General features: G+C 34.3%; 1 protein-coding gene across 1 annotated transcript; it reads left to right on the top strand.

Moving 5' to 3' along the window:
- The first annotated feature begins 7,778 nt into the window (after nt 1-7,778).
- On the top strand, nt 7,779-18,248 carry LOC149373998 (uncharacterized). The gene is made up of 2 exons (XM_089595097.1): nt 7,779-9,326; nt 18,012-18,248. Exons 1-2 carry the CDS (start codon nt 7,779-7,781, stop codon nt 18,246-18,248), a joined length of 1,785 nt encoding a protein of 594 aa, XP_089451223.1.
- The last annotated feature ends 7,999 nt before the right edge of the window (nt 18,249-26,247 follow it).

Genomic DNA, 26,247 nt, shown 5'->3' with positions numbered 1-26,247 from the left:
ACGTTACGTTATTTACAAAATGATTCTTATTCAACTAGATTTTACCTTGAATATGAAATATATTTATGTACGTACGTTTGTTGACTTTCAAATGTAGGCTAAAACACTTTTGTATTGAATATGCATGAATAAAACTATTTAGTCAACAAAATAAACTACTTTATTGAATTTTTACAATTACAATATCCTATAATTACGATATCCTATTTCCTATCTTATAGGCCTGACTATTTGAAGATTGATTTTATATTCCCAAATATACATGACCAAAACCATTCAAATCCCTTTCAAAATTTCTGCACAATATGGTACAAGAAATTCTACAAGTTGTCTTCCATGAAATCTTACAGGATTTGCGGCAACTAAAAAATAAACACATATAACTTTTAACACTTTGAATTTCAAAATTTTTTCTGCATAAAAGGAGTGAGAATAGTTGAAATAAATAGTAAAAAAAAAAAAGCACCCCATTTATCCACTAAGAGAATTGTAACCTGGTCTAGGAGATCCCTAATCGAGTGTCTTACCCACTTGGCCAGAGCGGATTTGACTAGGGAAAGAATTTACGTTCTTATGAGGTAAGTATATGCATATATATTTTACAACTAATTTTCGTTTAGGAATTTTACTTAAACTTCAGATATACTTTTAATCCTGAGGGGAAAAAAATTTATTTTTAAAAGTTTCATAAATTTATTGTGTTTGCTACAACAAAGTAAGGGATTACCTTTTCCTCTTTAATACTTTAATGTGAGTATCAAGTACCAGCAGGCAACGCAATTTCTCACTTATTTATGCACAGTACTCAAAAATATTGAATAAATTCTCAAAACATAAGTTTATACACATACTCAAGTTTTTTTTAAACTATTTGATTTGAATAAAAAGTAGGAAAACTCTTCTTGACTAGCATTTCAAGCTGTAAAAAGATTTAACGTAAGGACATAATAACATAATTAAATGTTGTGTTATATAGTTTTATTTAGGTAATTGTTTGGTTATAATTTACAAAACAATTTTTTTTGCATCGTTTAATTGAAGAAACAAATTGTTAAGTATTGTAAAGAAGTATCGTATCGGTGTTTACTTTACTTTCAAAATGAAAATACCGTCAAGGAGTAAAGCTTCTCAATCATTTGTATCATTGAAATTATGTGAGATGTCTTACGCGTGAATCTAAAATGTAATAGTATTGAGGTGTTTATTACTACTATACAAAGTAAATGTATCTACATGATCATTTAACAATTTTAAAAATACTTTTTATGCAGATACAAGAATCATGACAGGGATAGTAATTATTTTCAAGAAGCATCAGAGACTCTAGAATGAATTAAAGTTTGAACATCACTAGTGTGCCCTAAACATGTTATCAATACTGCTTGTAATGATAATAAAAATCAATATTATATTACATATATATTCTCTTACTCTTACAGATAATGAAATTCCTGTCTAATTTTACAAAAATCTTATATTTAATTTTTTTGTTTTAATCAGTAAAATAATATTTTGATCTTGAGTATACTTTTTTAAGCCATCATACATTACACAAAAAGTTTTCAGTGTATTTTGAATGTGTATAATGTTTTAAGAAATGGGAATTAACAATTAAATAATTTAGTTGACTAGAAAAAAAATGATTGTTAGAATATCCTGACATTTCTAGGTCTAAAACCAATGATCTAGCTGACGTTATTAGTGCAAGACTTTTTTAATCTTAGCGTTAGCGTAAAAAGTACGTTCCGGGTACTCTTTATGATTATTAACTATTTTATGCTAATTATTCAACTTTTTTTATCAAAAGTATCATATTATAGGTAAAATTAACGCTTTTATTTGACAAACATTATTTTAACGCATTAAAATTTAATCTCTACTGCTTAAGCTGTGAATCGTTTGCTCTTTGCACTGCTACAAAACATAATGGTTTCTTAGTTATATTGATTTTTTCTATTCATTCAAACTTGTAGAAAAAGAGAATTTTTTTTTTTTTTCATCAACAAGTTGAATGTACTTTTGTAAGAAAAAATACAGAATTTCGGATAATACCGAAATTTCTAAGTTTCAGATGGTATGAGAACCCAGGATGCCGAAACACCACTAGGCTGGTTATTCAAAACTACGTCCACACGAAAGACTCGTAAAACGTGCGGTTGGGGCTAAAAAAATTTATAGCAAAAAAGGTAACTTATGTGGCAAAAGCCGAAAGAGAGTCCTAGATATCATAATATCAATACCAATACTAATATTTGCTCTGAGATAATTGTCTATGATTATTTTATTCTTATCATTAGAAAAGACCATACAAAAATTTTATCAGTCAAAGAAAAAATGTTTTATAAGTTTCACCCCTTTAATGTTTGTGAATCAACATCCTCGTTGTGTTCATACTTAATAAGCATTAAACTGGAGTTGCATTATTGTATAGATATTTCGATGATCCAAAATTTTATCAAGCCGCATAAATGTTAAAGATTTGAATTGACAAACTCGTGATTAATTCGAATTTACGGGAGATAAGTAAAAATTTTCTCTTTTTTAATCGCTTGTAGTACTGCAGAATTATAACAAACGGTGAAACAAATAAGTTTTTGATAGCCGTGAATAAAAACACATGTATCAAGTATTACAAAATACATTCATAAAGCTCCTTCTAAATGACGGAAATTCCAAAAGTTATTTTTAAAAGGAAAATTATGAAAAAACTGCAATTGATTAATTTTTGAAATGACTCTGATGCTTAGTCAATTTAAAATTGATTAAGTTTATCCCTGCCTTATAAATTTCATTCATCGTTTATTTAAGCTTTGTTAATTTCCGGTAATTTTCACTGTGAAGGAACACTACTAGACTCTTAAAATTTTAGTGGAATATTTACATTATTACACTCAACTTACAACAGAATATTTGTCAAAAAACATTCGTTCAAAAAACAAAAGTTGTTGAGAAATTCTGTCCAATTGTCAATACACATATGTTGTTTACCAAGAAACTTACCTAATAACGTCATCAAAACTGGTACAAATGGTGATTTTTTTCCAGACACCAAAATCACGAATTTGTTGAGGACAACGTGGTTATCGATATATTTGACCGATAAAACAACGTTATTATAAGTATACATATAATTACATTTAAAAAATTACTCTCTACTTCTTTAAATCTGACCTTACCCCACTGGACGCACTTAGAATACTGACAAATGCAAAAATTCTTTTACTTTTGCCAATAATTTTCGATTAAGTGCTGATAAAAATACCAAAAAAAAATTTATTTTTGAACCTTGTACACAAGTATGAAGATAACACAAGTACAAGCACCCGCAAGCTTAATGAGTATCCTAAGTTTAGAATGCTGATATGCCCTGATTTTCTTTTAACTTTTTTTTTACAAAAGTATGTATTAGAGTTCCTTGCAAATTGAAAAAATAGTTATTTACCCCCCTTTTTTGGGCTTAGATGTCAAAAATCTACTTTTTTTTTTTTTACGTTCTAATATGCATATTTCCTCGAAAAAATTCATGAGCAAACTGTAAGTGATAACCATTCAGAGAAATTTTTAAAGCATCCGTTTAAGCTAAATGTAACCTCACAAAAAATTTTAATTTTCCAAATATTGTTTTAAATACATTTTTTAAGAGATGCGAAATACCCTATTTTTGTATTTCATACAACAGAAAAAAACCATACCTTATTTCTTGAAATTTTTTTGGTATGTGCAACTTAACCAAAAAATTATTCATGCTTTATATAAAGAGAATCACACCGATTGCCGATTAGAAGTTGGAATGACGGTATATGTGCTCAAAGAACCCGGAAAAGGAAAATAAGATAGATTTTATAACGGATCTCTCAAAATTAAGGGAATACATAGTAATAATAACGTTATATATTAGCCAATGGAAGAATAGTTAACAAACATTTTGCCAGAGTAAAACGCTGCTATCTATAAAAAAAAAAAACAATTAAAAAAAAAAGAAAAAAAGATTTTTGTTAATGCAAATTGATCTGATCAATATGTTGACTAAAACCATTGCCTTTCTGCTTCTACTGATAATGAAGCCTAACATTACAAAAAGCGAGAAAGAGAGACCTGAAAAATCTTACAACAACATACTTTTAGTAAATAATCCAGGTATATATTATGAATAAACTAACGAAGTCAGATTAATTCGTACCGAATGTTACGTTACTATTACGTTAGATTTTTGTAGTATTGAAGACCAAACTAAACTGTACCATAAACAGCTAGATACTGTATTCGATTAATGTACTAGAGTAGTTGAAAATCAAGAATGCAAAAATTTAATACCTAGACATACGTTAAATAATACGATTCGTTCAAAAAAATCAACATACGAAGATTTTAAACTATTTTTGCATCTGAAATACAAATACAAAGTAAAGAAACAAACTCCAACAATATAGTAAAATTTATCCCTAGCCATATGATAAAGAGACGAGCACCACCAGGATTCGCGGGGTCGATTTCGAAAAAATTATTTTGATCTATGGATGCGGACGATCGAGATAAAATAAATATGGATATAAATAATCTTTAGAACTCCAAACAAACAATATCAAATTAAGAAGCAGAACAGACTTATATTGTACGATCAAATCTCGAAAAAATACATATTGAATTAGAAAAAATAAAAGACATAATGAAAAAGTTTTTTTTTTAAATGGAAAGTTCAACTGAAGAAGCATGCTGATGAGATAATGATAATTAAAAAATAGAGCAGAAAAAAAGAAGTCTTAGAATGGACTAACTCTTTCGAAAAATCCCTATTTTTCATACTAAATTCTCACAAAAAGCTTATCAGCGCAGTGAAAAGCGTCAAAAGAACACTTACATCCTTTAATGATACAAAACCATTAACTATCAAAAATTTTTAATGAAATTAATTCATACAAAAAAGAGCATACGCTACCATGAGACAATTCCACTGTAATACTTGAACGCCTGCATGCACTGTCCAAAACAAATGTAGTGATAATAGAAAGTAGATTAGCAGTTAAACTTATTTTTCTGTTAAAAGACAAAGAACAATTCAGTAAATATGCCATGCACTCGATTCCAGTTCCGAAAAAGTTATACTCAGATTTGAAAGGATATGTCAGCATTGAGCCCCAACGTAGTAATCTGATCATCAGAAATAATCTTCAAAATTATTTTCTTACCGAAGAAAATTTTCTAAATAATAACGTTAAAGATAAAAAGATTTTATATTGCTGACCAGATATGCCTATTTTTGAAGATAATATAAATAATCCTTTCGAATTCTCTTTACTTATAATCCAATCAACAGAAGCATTAAAAAACTTATTAAATAGCATTATATAAGTCAACAGAAATACAATGGATAAGACTAAAACCTACTGAACAATGGATACACTTTGCCCAAAATACTAACACTGTACAAGCATTGAGTGTGTTCGGGTTTTCTTACCGACCAAGCGGGGACCCGCGCCCTGCCATGCAACGTCGGTCGCTGCGCTCTCTCCCGGCCTCCCACCTCGTGCGTCACCGCGCTCGGCAGGTGGCACTCACTCGTGTACGAGGGCTCAGCGAGGACAGTCGCACGCCACGCTAGAGAAGGAGAGAAGAAGAAGACGACGATTACACGCCGAGGCAACTATCCTTTGTGCCTTTCTTTTATTTAAAGCGTTGAAAGCATTTTGTAATCCCCTGCGAAATAAATAAAGCAGTAAAAACATTTATTTGGTCCTTCGAGCCGGATTCCGAGGAGAAGAGCAGCCAACGCCGCAGCTAGGGTGGTCACAGTCTGCGATTCGACTTACACAGCGTAATGTAAGTACAGTTTAAAGAAATGTTGTGTAAGGGAGGTCGTCGTGGTCGACATAGTTCCCACGATTCGACACAGGTGTTGGCCGCGACGAAGTCGTGCCGCCATCAACGCTTGCCTTGCTGGCACTCGCGTTATCAACAGCATGCACACGGTGGCTGCCGCGGTCGCCACAGAGCCCGCGGTCCAGCAGCTGTGCTCAGCCACGGCAGAGATAAGGCCGTACGGTTGTCGATGCGACGCTTTGTTCGACGCCATTCGAACGTCGGAAAGCGAGGCTTTCGCGGCCGCCATTGTTAGCCGCGATCAAGCGCTCGCGGTGTCCTCATCGGCCGCGGCCGCCATGTTGGCCTCGTGTCGCGCGCGTCCGCCTCGCGCGGCGGAGCTGTTGCGCTTCGCTGGCGCGGGGGGTCGACGCCGAGGGGCAGGCTTCGAAGCTTGTGTAGCTTGCGTGCGCGTTGGCACGCGCGTAGTCTACGCACGTCCCTTCTGGCATCCTCGCCCTTTCGTGTTCTCTCTCACACTCTTTCTCTTTCACTCTCCTTCTATCTGTTTGGTCTGCCGTCGATGTGCTGCGCGTCGACAGCTGTGTCGAGTCTGGCGATGACATGGCCCCGCCGCTCGTGGCCCGGAGGCAAGACATGCTTCGTGCAAACGTCAAGCTAGTGATCGTTTTTTCAGGTCGAACGACGACTGGACGAGCTTGCTCGGCTCCCAGAGCGCCCTCGCCGGCGTCATCAGCTGGTTCGTACGGGACGTCGAGAAGATCGACCCCCCGAACTGGAGCCTGGGTCTAGTGGAAGTAAGGCTCAAGCTGCTGGACGGCTACTGGAACACTTTCCAGGCCAATCACGTGAGTCTCCTGGAGTCACCGCCGCCCGAGAAGCTGGAGTCTCTTGACCAGATGTACTCGACGGCAGAGTCGGACTATATCGCCTCTCGATCACGCCTCTACAACGCAAGAAACACCCTCACGCCTCTCTCTGGCCCGGGCGGCGCCGACCTGGACCGTCATAACTCGAGACACGGAGCCCGCTTGCCCAAGATCAGCATCCCTTCCTTCTCGGGGAAGCGAGAGGATTGGGAAAGTTTCCGAGACCTCTTCCGCGCGCTTGTCCACGACGATAAACAGCTCACCGACGTGGAGAGGCTTGTTCGATCCGTGCCCCGATCGTTTTGAACGCCAAGCTTTTACTGCAAGACCTGTGGCGCGCGCGCTTGGACTGGGACAAGAACGTACCGTCGTCCATGACTCGCCGCTGGACCGCTTTCACCGCCGAGCTGCAGGCCATTTCCGGGTTTTCTCTTCCTCGTTGGATTGGTATGTCTCCGTCGTCGAATGTCCAGCTGCACGTGTTTTCTGACGCCAGTCGCCGTGCTATGGCCGCTGTTGTATATTCGCGGCTGCAGTCCTCAGATGGGCCCGCTCTCTGCCACATACTTCTCGCTCGTACTGAGCTTGCTCCCATCCGCGCGCTCAAGCCGATGACCGAGCCCGCCGCTCGCATGACCATCCCACGTCTAGAATTGCGAGCGGCCCTCATCGCCGCCAAGCTTCTCCGCTCAGCAGCCAGCGAGTTGGGAGTTGCGATTGAGCACTGCCACGCTTGGTGCGACTATCAAATTGTGCTCCACTGGATACGCTCCGATCAGCCGGCCAACAACGTGCTCGTCGACGACTACGTCGCTCAGATCCAGGAGGTCGAATCCGGCCGACCTAGCCACCAGAAGTGCCGACATGAGTGGCCTCCGACAGCAGCCCCTGTGATGGAGAGGCCCCACGTGGCTGGCCCAGGACGACAAGTCTTGGCCCCAGGAGACACTGCCTCCGCCCACGCCCACGCTCTCACTCTGCTGCGCCTTCCGCGCGCCTGAATCGGACCTGTTGCAGCTCTTCTCGAGCTTGCGTGCTGTATTGGGCCTCCTCGTGCGCGTTCGTCGATGGGTGCGACACCGCTTGCAGCGCATGCCCACCCGTTCTGTGCTTTCGCCGTTGACGCCGTCTGAGATTCAGGACGCTTTTCTGGCCTGCGTTCGGTTGAGTCAATTGATGACGTTTGGGGATGAGTTGGCACTCCTGCGGAAGCGTGAACGTCTTCCGAAACGGAGTCCTTTGACCTCTCTTGCCGCCTTCCTCGATGCCGACGGAGTTCTGCGTGTTGGCGGGCGGCTTGATCACTCATCGCTGTCTTACGAAGAGAAGCACCCTCCCATCCTCAGCGGAACATCGCCGCTCGCTCGACTCGTGGTCTCTTGGGCTCACGCACGCGCCCTCCACGGTGGATATCGCGTTACCAGCGCATACGTCTCCAGGCGTGCCTGGATTCTCAGCGGGCCACGCAGAATCAAGGCTCACATTAGAGGGTGCGTCATCTGTGCCTGGTTACAGGCGCGCTCTTCAAGCCAGTTGATGGCTCCGCTGCCCGCGTCTCGCGTCACGCCGTCTCGCGCTTTTGGTCGCACCGGAGTCGATTACGCCGGGCCCTTTTCCGTGCTTACATCGAAGGGACGGGGGATCCGGACCACAAAGGGCTACATCGCTGTCTTCGTGTGCATGACCACCAAAGCCGTGCATCTGGAGCTTGTCGGCGACCTCTCCGCGGCCACCTTCTTGGGTGCTCTCACCCGTTTCACCGGTCGTCGAGGCCGACCATCCGAGCTTTGGAGCGACAACGCCACCTGCTTCCGTCGAGCTGATTTGGAGCTCCGCGAGGCGTTGCAGGGCGCAGAATTTGACTGGGACCTAGTCGCCGGGACTCTTGCCTCCCAGGGGGTTTCCTGGCAGTTCATTCCTCCTGGTGCGCCACATTTTGGAGGACTCTGGGAGGCCGCGGTCAAGTCGACCAAGAGCCATCTACGCCGTGTGCTCGGCTCTCGTCATCTAACGTATGAAGAGTTCTCTACGGTTCTCGTTGGAATTGAGGCCGTGTTGAATAGCCGCCCGTTGACGCCCTTGTCTGGCGATCCCTCTGACCTCGAAGTGCTCACGCCTGGACATTTCCTCATCGGGGCTCCCGTCGATTCCATCATCGAAGCTACCCCCGCTGCAGAGAATTTGGACCCGCTCACGCACTGGGAGCTCGTCAAGGCCGTTCGCGCCCAATTCTGGACGCGCTGGGGCCGTGAGTATCTAAATACTCTCCAACAGAGGCCGAAATGGAGCGCTGTCCGTCGGAACTTCGCGGTGGGGGACCTGGTGGTTCTTCTTGACCCTACGCTGCTACAGTCCAGCGGATGCTGGCCTCTGGGCCGTATCACCCGCATACACCCTGGATCCGATGGACTAGTCCGTGCTGCTGCCGTCAAGACGGCCACCGGCGAATACGTGTGGCCCATTGTCAAGCTTGCGCGTCTCCCTGTGGCACCTGCGGACTCTAGCCTTCCTGCGACGGACGATCGAGGGACTCCCCCCGCTTCGGCGGGCGGTGACCAGGGTTTCGCTCTTGGATCGAGGCGGGCGGGATGTTCGGGGTTTCTTACCGTTCAAGCGGGGACCCGCGCCCTGCCATGCAACGTCGGTCGCTGCGCTCTCTCCCGGCCTCCCACCTCGTGCGTCACCGCGCTCGGCAGGTGGCACTCACTCGTGTACGAGGGCTCAGCGAGGACAGTCGCACGCCACGCTAGAGAAGGAGAGAAGAAGAAGACGACGATTACACGCCGAAGCAACTATCCTTTGTGCCTTTCTTCTATTTAAAGCGTTGAAAGCATTTTGTAATCCCCTGCGAAATAAATAAAGCAGTAAAAACATTCAGAGTAGAAGTAATCCTTAAACCACACAATCAACTGAAATTAAATTACTAGGTACGGGAATACTAACGATCAACAGTGATTGTATTGCTCATGCTTCTGGCTACATCCTGTATGAAGTAACAACACTAGAATTGACAGACTTACTACTATAGATCAGAGTTTCACTACAGTTTAACGAATTTATCAAACCTTCCTGATATCGAAACAATCAAAATCGGCAATAATAACTTTACTCTTGATCTACAAGACTCACTGAAACGATTAAATTGTTGGATTCAGTATGTGCACTATTGATTACTTGTCAATATCCAAAAAGTAACATTACCGATGCCGTAGAGATCTGGCTCTTACTTAAAGCATCGAGAAAATTTGATGAATCTCTCCTCAATTTGCGGATAAAAAAAGCTATTTGGCTATTGGTTAAGCAGCTAACGCACATCATCCGAAGCATTAGGGACGATATTTAGGAAAGGAGGAGGAGAAAATAGCGTTTGACTTTTTTGTGGATAATTTAGATCGTGATACATAGTACGACTTGGGTGAATTTCTACATAATCGACAAGATGTTGTCCAAACATTAATTTGTTTTTTAACATCACCGTACAAAATATAGTTGTAGTCTAGGCAAGTTTGATAGTTTATAACTTATCTCCGAAAAAACTTAGTTTCAAAAAATACCGAAGACAAGGATCTTGAAATATGTAACGGATGAGGAAGATAAGTTTTATTTATTGGTTTCTCATAATAAACGAAAATGCTATAACATAATTGAAAATTATTTGCCATAATACACGTACGATTATATAAAGCATCGGTTCTAACAAAACAGTTGACTAATTCTAATCTGCCACATTAAATACTAGGTGAAAAATTGCTGAAAATATGTTGAAAAAGCATTTTTTTTGTATTTGTTAAGAGTTAATTTACAATTGGAAGGGGTGCAAACTTATTGTACTAACGAACGTTATACATTAGTTGTAACGCATTTTAGTAATTGAAACTATAACATCAGAATTCTTATTTTTAATTTTTAACATTGTAGTATGATCAAATGTTTGTTTGATGAAATAAATAACAATAATTATGATATCAGAATGACTATACACAAAAATTATTTCAATATCATGTTGCCAAGTTTTACTTGATTTACCATCTGTTGGGCATAAGAGTGTTGAACAAATTGAGAATATTTCGTAATTTATTAAGTTTCCGTAAGGTTATGAAGAATCACTACTATACACACAATTTTTTTTAGAATAAATAATTAGATTTTGACAACAGGTTAGACCTAATGGTACATTACTACTTGCTGAAGGAGTGTGCAAAACAATTAAAAAATAAAAGTTATTAATGGATATTATAACGTAAACAGAATTTTAATGTTAAAATGTAGGACATAATATGCAGTCATATACAAGTTAAAAGAAGTAAAAGATCAGTCCTCTCTTCCTCAGACCTCCATCAACAAGTATTGAATTTTAATGGCGAATCTTTAGTATATTTGTATCAAGAAAGGGCATGCATAGATGTTTTCAAGAGTTTTTATATAAAAGTTTTAAAAAAACCCAAAGCCTTTCCACAACATTTTTCTTGTCCCCTAATAACTTTTTCTATTAAGTATAAATTTCTGCTATTAACAATCAATATTAATTTTACCATTCAAGATTATTTTTTTGAATAATTATTTTCATCTATTTTTCAACACCACCAAGGAGGCAAATAGATGGACTTTATACATATAGATGAAACATAAAGTCCATGTTTAATTATGTAATAATGTTATTAAATAATTTATTAATAATCGTAGTATAATAATTATCAATTTGTTGAAATTCATCAATAACTATAAAGTTTTCGGTGCGTTCAACTTTTTTGTTGTTACTATTATTTTAATACAATGTAACACTCATTATTTCTTATTTGTACATATAAGACATGATAAAACTACAAATACAAATTAAAATGTTACATAATTATTAAATAATAATAACCGTGAAAGTATCGCCTAATTTGAAAGGGTTAAGTGAATAACCTATTAAATTTAGCTTTATCATATCCACGAAGAGACAGAACACCCCGCACCCAATCGTAAATTCGGATAAAGTTTATAATGATACACATGTATACTTGTTTTATGTATGTTATAAATTTATACAAGTTTTAAAGGTATCAATATTTTATATGTATTTTTATATATATAATCTTAATTTAAAGAACCCGACTATCTCTTACCTATTGCTTAAACGTATACATGTAACATAATTACACAGGCCCACAAAAAAAAATGTCAGTACTTTTGACGAGACATACTTTTTCTGCGTATTTTTGGACGCTGAATCCGAATCTGCAATATAAAAAATAGCCTGCCGCAAGATATTTTGAGGTTTATGAGAGAAAAACCTCATTTTTTAAGGTTTTGTGAGGGTGTTCCGAAATTTCAGGATAAAGAGAGTAAAAATAAAATCATTTTGACTTAAAAATTGAACTCTTCAAAAAAAAATACATCGAAAATCATGTTACGGTTTGGTTTTTCATCGAATTTCAATCAACTATCCGACGTCGAAACGACTAAAAAACCGCAAAAAGTTACAATTTGCTTCAAATTTGATTAAAATGACATTAAAATTCGATCAAAAATTCGAAAAAAATTTGATCAAAAAAGTCTCGATAATTTAATTAGAAACATTGGTTTATCCAAAAAACAGTCAGAATTACTAGCATCAGAATTAAAGAGAAGAAATATGTTGACAAAGGGTACAAAAGTAAGCCATACCGTAATCGAAAGAAAAACTTCCGTAAATATTTTAAGGAAGATTCAAATTTAGTATACTGCACTGATGTAAAAGGACTTATAGATAAATTTAAACCAAACGTTTACAAATCTGAGAATTGGCGAATATTCATTAATTCATCAAAGCGCAGCCTTAAAGCTGCTCTTCTTCACATCACAAAAAAGTATGCTCCTATACCGTTAGTACATTCAACTGTACTGAAAGAGGAATGTTGTAATCTTGAATTGCTCTTGACGAAAATAAGATACGAGGACCGCAACTGGAAATTACGTGGGGACTTGAAAATTATATCTATGATACTTGGACAACAATCTGGATTCACAAAGTACCCCTGATATTTGTGTATGTTTGATAGTAGAGATAGAACAAATCACTATAGAAAAAAATGTGGCCACCAAGAGAATCATTTAAACCCAGAAAACAGAATATTCTTAAAGAACCTCTCGTGGATCCGTCCAAAATTTTGATATCTCCTCTCCATGTAAAATAAATTATTTTTATCTTTGCATCTTGATAAAGATTTACGATTTTTTCTCTGGTTATTATTTCTCCTTCTATATTATACTGTGATAATTTTGTGATTCGTAAACGTGTTCCATTATAGAGTCCGTCTGATGTACCTAAATTTCTCAGTAACAACACTATTGTACCAATTTTTCGATTTGGTTCATGAGGTGGTAATCCTTCACGAATATTGTTCAACATTCCCATCTGAAAATTTAAATAAATATTATCGTCCAATTTATCAACCCATTTAAAGGTTGCGTTATCTATACTATAGTAAGTTTTAATTTCTTCAGTTAGTTTATTATTTAAATAAGAGGGGTACTCGTTATGCGATGTAAGTATAACACTATTCATCAAACAATTGTAGGTATTAGAAAATATTTGAGAACATACAAAATTTGAGATCCAATTTTTAGGAATGTTAAATGTTTTTATTTCCCCTTCCCCAATTTCTAATAATAATTGTGAAAATTCTTTATCGTTAGAACAAATATTGATTTCTAATTTTAAAATTTGGAATACGTTCCATAAAAATAAAAATTTAGTAGTTTGTTCAATTATAATTTTACTGTTACCGTTTTTCATTACTAGGAAAATTTGTCGAGAATTACCTCCTAAATTAATTAATTTTATTTCCAAAATACTTTTTAGTATTACATAAGTCTCTGAAAGTTCTGTCTACTATTTCCAATGCTTTTTTTTAAATCATTGAAGCCTCATCCCAAATAATTAAATCAACTTCTCTTAATTTTTCTTTATTTGACTCGAATTCTAAAAATGCACTCTTTATATTATTAAGATCTAAAAGAACTTTAAAAGCAAAATTGATGATATGCCAGTCCATGCCATTGACCTGATTTTTTTATTTTGAAAAATAAAAAAATAAATTAACGTTTTAAATAAATAAGTTTTTACCGACCTTTTGAGACCACCTGTAAAGAAAATATATTTTTTTGTTCGCAAATAATATGAAGTATATTTGTCTGGTCATCTTTCAAACTTTTATACATCGAGTTCAACATTTCTTTACTAAAACGTATTTCATCATCTATATAATTTTTTTTACTCTTTTATTTTTTTTGGTGTAGGTAAATAAAATTATTTACATGATTTATCTTCTGACTCTAAAATTTGGTTGATATGTAAAAGAGCTAAATTATCTTTATTATTAGGCAAACCCTCCGTGAAAAAATTCTTTGCATTTATTCCATATTTTATCACCTTGAACGTTTTCTGAAATTAAAACCAAGCAAAAATTGTCTTAATTGATATGCAAACATAACAGCAATTGCTTCTTTAAAAATATCATCAATTTTTTCATCATTGTCTATTAAACCCATTGCGATTGCAGTATCTTTAAAAGTTTCATAAGTTATTCCTTTATATGTTCTGATATCTTTGAACGATGTCGAACCAGTTACTTTATTAAATACAAGTTTTAAAAAAAAGTGTTTCATGATCTTTTGGCGTAAATACAACATGGCAGGTTAAATACAATATTTAATCTACCTGTTGCAATATTTTTTATTACATTTGTTCTTTTTTGCAAAATTTTTAATTTATTATTTAAAAAGGAGTATTCTCGAATGTTCACATACTTTATGGATCTTGCAGTCATCATGTTTATTTTATTAGAACCAAGCTGTTAACTGTGTTTACCAGTTTTTGTTTGTTTTCAAGGTGAACAGCTAAATTTACAACTGTAAAACTTCTACCGCAAATTGGAAATTTTTGTAACCACCAAGCTGCTTCCATTGGACCTACATATCTAGCATCAACGTAATTATTAATTTTATCAAATATTTCTTTATCTTGGTCTTTTAATTTTTGAATTTTGATGTATGCTCTGTCACTACCTTTATGTGTATAGCCATTAATATATTTTATGCTTTGAATAGATGCACAGAATTCAACGTTAATATGACATTTATATTTTATCAACAAAAATTTATTATACGGTACGACCATTGAATTATCTACTAAAGTTTCATCTTTTCTCCAAATTTTGTAAACGTGTTGTTCGGAAGTATTATTTCTTCTTCTATATTCAGAATAACCATTCGTTTAAAATGAAGTTACGTTTGTAAGAGATTTGGGGAAATTTTTTGTACATTTTTCATCAATCATACAAGGACTTTGTTCTGTATCAGGTCCATGAAGCATGTGTTTAATCACTAAAATTGGTAAGCTTTGTATTACTAGACGGACTTTCAGCTGAAATAATTGAATAAATTTGTTCAGGTGTAACAATTGTTTTATCAGGGTGCAAAGTTATTAAAATATGTGCATGAGGTAGACCGCGTTTTTGAAATTCAATGGTATAGACGTATGCTAATACTTTACCGAATATAACGTTTTTAATGATGTTATCCAAAACTGATATTAATTTCAAGTGAAATAGTCTAACAGTTAAGTTTGAAATATCATTTGGTGTTGTATTTTTAGGAAATTTGGATAAAATTAACTTTAATTCTTCCCATTTAGGATTGCATGTTCCTGTTTTAAATAAATCTGGTCTACTACGTGTCCTCATTATAGACATTGCATCTTCATAATGTTTCTGCATATATCTTGTACTTCCAATGTATGTAGATGGTAGTATAAAAAGATTTCCAATTTTTTCCTTTGTCTCAAAATTTTTAGAAATGTTGAATGCACTATTAACAATTGTGTCTAATAAACCTTTATAACAATCTTTTCTTAATTTTTTTGATTATACCTTAAATAATTTAAACGGTTATATTCAATCATAATGTGAGAATGAGTAAAAAATTGTTGTGTCAGTCGTCCCCCGAATAATAATGGATTAAAATTTATTTTATTTGGTCTGTAAGACAGTCTGTAGGAATAATGTAGTAATATAGTTAGTTTTTCGCTCTTATTTAAGTAATTTTTAAAATAACCAGTACTTCATCCTAAATCTCCTAAGGGAAAAAATAATGGAAATACCATGGGATCGATAAAATGAGACAGTTTATTTAAAAATGTTTCTTTAGGATAATTATCGGGTAATTCTTTCGGGTATACACAAAGATTGAAACTTTCTGGTAGTCCAGAGTCTGAAGCTATAACAGCACCGCATTCTGCTCTCAATGGTTTATTGTATGTATGTTTTTGCTAGCCGGCTTATCTTAAAAAAATCATTTTATAATTTGGTAGTTTTTCTAGATTTGTGATTTGATGTAAATATTTGTATTTCTTTGCAATTGGATTTTCTTTCATAATTTTTTTCAAAGTTTTGATATGTTTTTAAGAATTTTACTATTATTTATGGATTTCAACCTTAGATCAATAACAATTTCATCATCATCATATACATGTAGGCTGACTATTTTTTGGTTTTTCATTAAGATCAGAATTCAATGTGTCTTGCGCAACATAAAAAATTTGTCCTTATACATAAAAGTTTTAAAAACTCATGAAACAAAGCATACGATTTAAAATTTTGAATGTGATATTTGTTATATAATTATAAAATCAATAAACCATTTTACAAGACATACAACAGAACATAACTTTGGAAAATGAAAAAATGTCGTATTTGTCAGAAAGAATTTAAAAGAGATACACATTTAAGAAGACACATAAAAACACATAATCCTTATAATGGAATTATTTGCATTGAATGCGGGAAAAAATTATCCAGGAAGGATTCATTAAAGACATATTGAGACATATCATAAGAAAGTAAGTAAAATTTTAACGTTAAAATTTGATTAAATATTACCATATTAATAAATATGGTGATATATAATTATATTATTTATTTCAGAATTTTGACGCAAGCGTTTTTTTTAAAAAAATTAAACCACGAGCAGATTTTATAATATTTTTTGAAATTTATAAATAATCATGTAATATGTGCATAAAAATTTTTAATACTTATTACTGTACATGGTAAGAAATACTGAAACAAATGGATTTTTACATTTGCAGTTTTTCAATATTCTTAAAAAAATTACTTAAAATTAATGCAGATGTATTAAATGTATTATTACTTTTTTTATGTTCAGTTTTCTTTTTTTTTTTTTTTTTTTTTTTTTTTTTCACTCAATAAATGTAAGAACAGTATTTTGATAACAGAAAACTTGAATGTATCTGAATCCACACTACCTGAGAAATGAATGTTCAATTTCAAATCATTTGAACAATCACCAAAATATAACACGTTCATAGAATTCTGAATAACAATTGTAATGTGTAGATTTATTATATCCACAAAACTTTGTATTTCAATTGACGTACCATAAGTCCCTGAGTTATTCATTATCTTAAAATAATTTTTTGAATTCTTTACATCTTTGAAATATTCATTTTTAACAACAAAATTATCAATATTAACTGGCATAGTACATTAACTGCACGAAAAATATTGAACGATTCCTTCACAACTTTGAATTTCTTTACTATCCCTTATCATCCAACATATTGTACAAACACCTCTGCAAATACCATAGACTACTTTTGTATTAGTGATAAGGCTTTAGTTCATACTAGTAGGCAATTCAATGCCCCACAGATCTATAGACGTAGTACTTTATTAATAGAAATCGATTGTCAGCCACATTTAGTTGCTTTACAGAAAATCATATATCACTCATTCAGGCATTTAAATTGCGAAATTTTTAACAATAATTTGTGTTTGGTTGATTGGCATTGTGTATCGCAACTGGCTGATGTCGATGACAAGGTCAACCTGTTTACTTCTATCTTGCAATATATATTTTATAAATATACTCCCACACATTCATTTGCTTCTCGGCATAGATATTGACCCTAGATTACACCTGAAATTAAGTTACTCATCAAAGAAAGTAATATTAAATGTCGGGCTTCTTGTAAATAGGAACGTAAGATCGATTCCAATTCTTTTAAACTACAGCTTCACAGGGTTAAAACACTTTTGAGAAACGCATTACATGATTATAATAAACGTAGATTCATGTCTTGTACGACTGGAGCAAATATGTGGAAATGGATTCGTAATATTGATGCTGCTCCATCCTTCAATGTGGCTGCACCTAATTCATTTGATACTAACTTACTCAATCCGCATTTCGTTAGAGTTTCACTTCAATCTGCCCTTGCCTAACCACCAATATCCCCTGTTCTTTTACCCATCGATGAGATGTTTTTTTTAACATGTGTAGGCTGATAATGTTTTGGAGGCCATCTCTAACAGCAAGTCTAATGCATGTGGGATGGATGGTATTACTATCGACATGCTGAGGCTTGCTGTTGCCAGGATTGAACCTGATTTGTTGAATATTTTCGACTGTTCATTACGATCGGGTCAGTTTCCATCGGAATGGAAAATGGCCTTGGTCTTCCATCTTCCAAAACAGACACTACCAACTGATCTTAGTCATTTCCACCCGATTAACTGAATTTGTGTTCCGTCAAAGCTTCTCAAAGCCGTGGCTCTCAAAACGATTTTGGCTTACGTAGAGTCATCTTCTATATTGTGCCTACAGCAATCTGATTTTCGTTAAAATCACAGCACTCACGTGGCTTTAATATACATTGTAGATAACATACGGATGGTACTAGATTCAGGTTCAGTTACACTGTTAGTTGCTGTTGACTTTAAATGAGCATTTGACGTTGTCAATTTCAAAAATATATTATTTAAACTACGCTCTACGGGCTTTTCTAATTCAGTTTGCTGCTAGATTAAGTCATTTCTGTCAGATAGATCTCAAGTGGTTAAATCGTTGGATGGGTCTTTGTTGGATTGGTTTGATCATGGCTGGTGTCCCTCAGGGCAATCTCTGTGGGCCTATCCTGTTTTCGATCTTTATAAACGACTTCCCTTAGTTTTATCGCACTGCAAGTGTCATTTACATGCTTATGATTTTGTACTGATGTATTCTGGTTCTGTATCTGATGCCCCGAATATAGTTTCGATTGTAAACTCTGATCTTGGTAACATCTTTCATTAGTCATGCAATAAATTTTTTGCTATTAATATTCCTAAAACTAATGCTATGCGATTTGCTTCTCCCGCTCATATAGTTAGTGTCTATATCATAGTTAACAATGCATCCTCTCTTAATGGTAAGCTTATACAATTATGTTCATCAATTAAACTTCTAAGAGTCATTCTTAATAACACACTCTCTTGGATGCCTTTTGTAGTCAAAACTATCAGAAAAATTTATAAATCGCTGACACAGCTTCAAAAATTTAAAGACTGTCTACGTTGTTCATTGAGATTAACATTAGTTAAGTCTCTAGTCTTCGCATATTTTGAATACTGTGCTGGTTTCACCCTCAATCTGTCAGGTATTTTGAGTACCAAGTTATCGCAAGTTATCGCGTTGCAAAAATACTGCTTTAAGATTTCTTTTCAGGAGTTAAAAAATCAGATCATACTACGCTAACTTACATATCACTATTCATTTTACCTTTTCGTGAGCGTCGCACATACCTTGATTTATGTTTATTGGCTTTCATTTGAATATCTAAAAAATCTTTAAACCTGGTAGAAAAATTGCAGCTTATGCCTCCCAATCATAGTGGTAATTAAGGTCGATCCGATAGTTACTTATAAACTGTTAATACACGCACTAATTTTTACGATAATGCATTTCATGTTGCTATTCCACGTATATAAAACAGTTGACCTGCCGAATTAAGATCTTTGTTCAATCGACCTATTTTTAAATTTTATCTCCATAAATATCCATTGAAATCTACTTTTAATTTATAGCTGTTTTAAATTAACATATTATTATTATTATTATTAGTATTATTATTATTGTCATTATGATTACTACTATTTTTATTTTCATTATTATTACTATTATTATTAATATTATTATTATTGTTATGTTTATTATTATTATTGTCATTATGATTACTAATATTTTTATTTTCATTATTATTATTATTGTTATGATTACTACGATTTTAATTATTATTATTATTTTTTTTGTATTTATAATAACAACTGTCATGCAAACTCGTTAAATCATAGAGGTTGTTGCTTGCGCGTAAGCCCAACCATTATTTTGTTTCTATGTATTTGCCAAGGCAATGTGTACTACAAGGCCTTGAACCTTTTGTCTTAATAATAAATTTTAATTCAAAATTAAAAAAAAAAAATTTTAATTTGAATATTGCTATTATGCAAATTTTAAATATTGCTATTAATCCTAAATATGCCTATTAGAGCCGTATTAAATTCCTAACTCATCTACAAGCATAAGAGTCATATACCTACTAAAATCAAGCTTGAGGTAAAAATACAGCTAAAAAAACTAAGAATTGGAACTTATCTAAACCTACGGTACGAGTGAATGTACGGCTCCTTGGTAGCTGAAATAGTGGAGTAACTGTCTAGTAAATAGAAGGTTTTATGCTTGATCCACACTCGTGGAGGATATTTTTCTCATTCTTAATTTTTTCTTAAGAAATTTTCTTGAAATAGAAAATATGTGAATGTTGATAACAAATCAATAATATATTTACTATCGAAAAAGGGCATGCATTGATGCTTTTAAGAGTGCTTGTAGAAAAGTGATACCATTTGTATGCATTCGCCAACTGATATGATGATAAATGTATCAATATTGAATGTATACCTATTAGATTCATATTAAATTTCTAACAGTATCTAGTTGTTCATGGTACAGTTCTGTTTGGTCTTCAATACTACGAAAATCGTAAGTAATAGTAACGAGCTATTTGGTACGAATCAGTCTAACTGCATCAGTATATCCTTAATACATACCTGGATCATTTATCAGAAGTATATTATCGTAACGTTTTGCAGGTATGTCTTCTTTAATGTCTATAATGGAAGGCTCTAGCGTCAACAGAAGCAGAAAGGCAATGTTTCTAGTCAAAATATTAATTGAATGAATCTGCAACGAACACATTTTTGTTTTTAGTTAGCAGCGTTTGACTTTATTGATATGGTTGTAACTTATTCATTTGTTTTCTGATTCTAATTTGATGTTATTACTGCTATACATTTCTCTAATTTCTCTAATTTTGAAAATTCCATTATAAAACAATTTGACTTTTATTTCCAGAGTTTTTTTAGTACTTAGACCATCATTCCAACTTCAAAATTTTGTGACTTGGATTTATTGCCGTAACGTTATTTTATATTTCGTTTTGATATTTCAAGTTTATCTCGAGCTATTTGTTGGATTGTAAGTAAAAAGCGGGCAAAGTCACTAGCATATGAGCTGTAGGTTTCTAGTTAAAATACATCTGGAAGTAGATTTGGAAAACGTGTCCGTCTCCCAAAGACAAATTTAAAAGGTGTAAAACCTGTTGCTGAATAAATTGAAATGTTGCACTTATGCACTGCAAAGAGCATCATTTTATCCCAATAATTTTTATTTTTAGCGTTACTCCTCTCCAACAAACCATTTGGTTGTGGGTGGTGTGCGCTAGTGAGAGTCAATTAAATCCAAAAATTTGTGACACTCCTGTTAATACTTAATTAATACAACTGTTTGACTTGTCAGTTAGAATAATCCTAGGAATGTCGAAAGTTAAGATAAAATATCTTAACAAAACATTGGCAACGGTTATTGCATGTATATTAGGAACATGTAGTGCAATAAAAAATTATGCAAGTGAACATTCCATTGTTAAAAGGTGCTCATGTCCAAATGTACTTCAAAAGAGAGGGCCCTACAGTATATACGCGAATTTGTGAAATACTTCTAATGGTGTGTCTGTCATTACCATAGGTTCTCTTGTCCTTGTCTGGACTAATGTTTGTTCTAGACAAATTCAATATTGTTGTATGCGTTCAGCAATGTCGTTATGCATTCCTTTTCCAATAATATTTTTCTCTTATCCGTCTATAAGTTCTTACTATCTCTCTATGATCTCCGAATGAACTAGCATTCAATCAGTGTTTTTCTGTCTTCTAGGGCTAAATAAAACCATGCACCAATACAAATTTTCACCGTAGGAGAAAGATGACAATTCTTCGTATAAAATTGACGGCTTAATTTCGTTATTAAAATTTTTGTTTATGACTAGTCAAAATATGTAGCGCTTATGGTTTTCCGTAGTGACAACATCTCCTAATTTTGGTTGTACATACAATAATTCTTTTTTTGGAATAACTCCTATATCTGACAATAATTTATTGATTAGTCATTAAAAATTTTCAGTTTTTATAATAAAAAGATGTAATTATCCTTAATATAAATTAAATTTTTCTGGCTACTTAAGTATGTTAATTTAATTGCTTTTTAATTAACATAAGATTAATTTGCAGAAGGAATTATTTCCTTTGTTACCTTTTCACTACGAGCTGAGTTTCAATTTTGCTATATTGGTTTTAATGCTGCTGTATAGCTCGTTTGTAGTAAAATGTTTTGATTAGAACTTTTCTCGGAATAGCGATAAGTTTTATTTACTATGTATTCCAAATGAGATTAGTTCTCGTCTCTATCGTCACTACTATTTTGTTAAATAGGTGATAAATTTTTTCTGTACAGTTTATCGTTGAAGTTTTATAATTTATTTTTGGTAGGGCAATTTTTGTTTGATATGATGGGGGATTTTGCTCTTATGGGATTTTCGTTTGCAATAAATTTATTCATCGTTTTATCGATCCATTTATGTACTATAGTAGGAGAGATTGAATTTTGAGGAGGTGATGAAAGTGAATTGATTTTTTTTTATTGAAATAAGTGCTGTAATGATGATCGGTAGGGGATGCAGGCAAAGATTGTATTTCTACAAGATTAACATTTTTTTTATCTTAACTATCTCAGTATAATGAGTTTTAATTTTATTCATTAATAAATCTTTTTCTGTCACAACCTTTATTACTACAAGTATTTCTTTTTATATAGGGTAACTGTTTCTTATTTTTATTTGTATGGATAAGTTTCTTTATCAAAAGTAATGGAAACTTTGACTAGAATTTTAGTCTGTATTTCTGTGATCATCTGTTATAAGTACGTCAAAAGTATTTTATGTATTATAATAGAAGTGCTAGGAGCTAGGTCACCTGAAATGTAAAATATGTAAGCATAGTTTTCTACAATTCTCTTCTTTCTAATATACTAGCTTTTAAGTGATGAGGTCTTTTTAGCTGATGAATTTTAAATTCAATGTGATGTTTAATGTTATTAAGATCATTTTCTACGAAATCAGTGCCAAAAAAATCTTTAGTTTCCATAACATCGAAAGAATCAAGTTCTTGTAAAAATATTTATATTCTTGTTGGCTCGTCTTTTGTATTAAAACTATCGTATAACAGTGGCCTGCCTTGCGATTCACTATTACCTCGCTTATATATACTCCGGGTTTGGCAAGACTTCTGTGAAAATAAGCAAGTCCGGTGATCTTGATTAGGTAATGTGATAGCTACTCACTTTCTGGCTAGTTAATTGTAACGTCTGTTTTCATTTACATACTATTTTTTTAAACAATATTGAGTTGTTTTACGTGAGGATGTGGGTATTTTATCTTCGTTATAAAAATGGAAAAATAAATTTTTTAAAAGACGATTCAAAAATTTGTTTAGTTTTTAAACATCAAGGTCTTCTTGTTTTTTTTAAAGATTTTATAAAGCTAACTTTTTTCTTTTGGCATGGATAATGTGTAAGTTCAATTAATCTCCTTTCTACTTTTAATGCATTAAAGCAGTAATCGATTCTAGCGTTTCCTTGAATCATATACAGATGACCTAAAATACATACATTTGTTATTGGTGATTCGAGACGTAATACGTGAAATTCGTGATCTGTATCAAACAAGTTAATCGTAACAATACCTAGAGTACATTTTCTGTGGAGCTATCCTTTCTAATGTAATTGTTTTATCAAAATGTATATCTGTGCCGTTATTTAATGCACTATAGTTAATCATTTCCACTACCTTAACTGCTAGTAAATTTCCAATTGTTTTTGCTCAAAGGGCTTTGTAGATTTCATTGTCATTATTGATTTCAAACGCATGAACTAGACAATTAGGGAGGGTCTTGGCATCGTTTTTGATTGTTATTTTAATATGGCTTTTGGTTGTAGTATTAAAATAAGGCTTTTCGATGATAAGGATAGCGTTAAGTTGGGTGGGGCGGATGAGGATAATAGGTTTGTGGGTACTAAGTTGGACGAAGACGTGGTGGTGGGAAATATAAAAATGCTTGAAAATTTTAAGGGTAGTAATAGTGACTAGGTAAATTACTCCAAGGTTATGAAGAAGTACTTAATCGGTGTTAAGGTGCGTAGCTAAGTGCAGGATACACAATTTTTCGACCATACTCATGGAATTTTGGTGGAGTCATCTTGACATCATTTTTATCGTAAGTATGCAGGAAAGAATTTGTAGATTTGAATTGTGGATTAGTAGGTCATGAAAGCTGACATGTTTTTTTTTACTAGGAAGACTGAGTAGGGACAGAAACAGAGATTTTTATAACATTCAGTATCGAAGATTAAAGAGTTTTAGAAGTAGAGGTATGGCTTTGTAAACGTAATTGGCCTGATGATACGTTGGTGGGCAAGTGCATTGAGTTTGTAATTCAGCTTAATAAGATCTGTATGTGATCTTTAGATTAGAAAGTTCTACACTCAATTTCCACATATCGGGTAAACTATTCCTAAGTGTTGATAGTGCTAATTTTTTACGCTGTGGTTTTTGTGCCATCTTGAGTTTGTTGTCATTCAATTCAGTCAATAAGGTGGTTAAAGTAGTTTATGTGAGAAAAATTATTCTATGATGAAAATTTTAAACTGTTTTGTTTTGTTCCATTGTAGTATTTGAAAATTTTGCTATGTTCTTATGATACAATTTGGTTGGAAAAAATTCTTGTTTTGGATACTTTTTTAACTGATCAATTAAGACAAAGATAAGATCTATTAGACTCTTCCGAGGATTATCTTCAAGTCTAGATAGAACTGTACGAAGGTACATAGGTTGTTAAGCAGTTGTTATTGAAATTCGTCCATTTAGTACGTTTTGTAAAAAGTCTTTTGAAGGAGTCGAGTATTTGTCAAAAAAAAAGCAGCTGTTATAATGCTCGGTTTTTGCAGATAAATGAGTTAGTGGCATTAAATACTTGTTAAACATCTAAAAACTCTCGTAAAATAGAATCGTTCACTAACGAGTGTTCTTTAATATTTTTAGGCGTTATTATTTATTTATATATTTATTATCTAATTATTACTCTTTTTTCTAAACAAAACTAGGATTTAAAGAACATAAAGAGAATACCAATTTGTTATAACTAGACTTGTTCAGAGTATGATCCAAAATGATCTCAACCGTTAATTTTATAATTTCATTTGTGGATCTCTCACTATTAAGCTCACGAGCTTTATTTCTTCTTTGTAATAAGACAAAAGATTTTGATTTAAATGATGTGGGTAAAATTTACTTATCGTATTTTTTTTTACTAAACCAAACAATAATAATTTATTCTTTTAATCACAATTTATTGGGTTACACTAACAATGTTTGGTATAAATGATATGACTGATAGCTAACTTACATTCATCACTGATGATTAATACTGCTGCTTTGGAGTTATGCAGTATTTCTTAGTGCTTCTTACATTACATGAATAAAGTCATGGCTGAAAAAAAAGTTTTTGCAGTTTCTGCTCTCTCTCCTGTCACCAGAACCACTTTCAGCGAGTTTTTTTAATGTAACTCACACCTTAGCGTAGTCCAAGACTATTGGTGTCCTTGGATAACACCTGACTTGCTGTAGCCAACACGTTATATTTTATAGGTATGATGTACTTGTGGGATGTGAGAGTCAAGAGTTGACTAAAACTTTAGAGGACAGGTAGCAGTCGTAAAAAGAGCAATTTCTTTTCTTGACATAGCTTTTCTATAGCATAAAATCATATGCAGAGAGAAATACAGACGTGTAAATAATATTACATAACTCGATATCTCAGATTTTAACGAAATCAATAACTATGGAATCGCCAAAGAAAACCAAAAAGGTTTGGAGCTCATGACGAATTAGTGTCATGTAAAGGTTATGCTCAAGTTTATCGAACTCGGGAGCAAGATATACAGTCACCTTGTACAAAACAGTAAGCCTGTATAGAAAGCATAAGGTGTAAACAGCTCCGTTTGTAAGACAACTGTCTCCTTCAAAGACTACGTCAACTGTCTCCACGAAGGTACAGTGCATTTGAGACAGTAAAAAAAACATTCCCTCTCGTTATTATAAGCCTTACACTGAGAAGCAGACAAAAGTTGCTCTTTGTGTCCATAATGACAAGCGCTGCCTTCTGTCCAATATCACCAACACCTTGCCATAGGAGAATTGTATCATAAAAGAGACGAAGAAGGTGATCAGAGAAGAGGTAATAAAAGTAAAAGGATAGGAAATATTAGCAACCGATGGTGGGAGCAAACGCAAGGGGAAACGAGCAAGGCAAAA

This window comes from Copidosoma floridanum, unplaced genomic scaffold, assembly GCF_036245765.1.
Source record: "Copidosoma floridanum isolate Cflo_tuat_1 unplaced genomic scaffold, Cflo_Japanese_pri ptg000024l, whole genome shotgun sequence".
Lineage (NCBI taxonomy): Eukaryota > Metazoa > Arthropoda > Insecta > Hymenoptera > Encyrtidae > Copidosoma > Copidosoma floridanum.
This window is presented reverse-complemented; position numbering and strand designations above follow the sequence as displayed.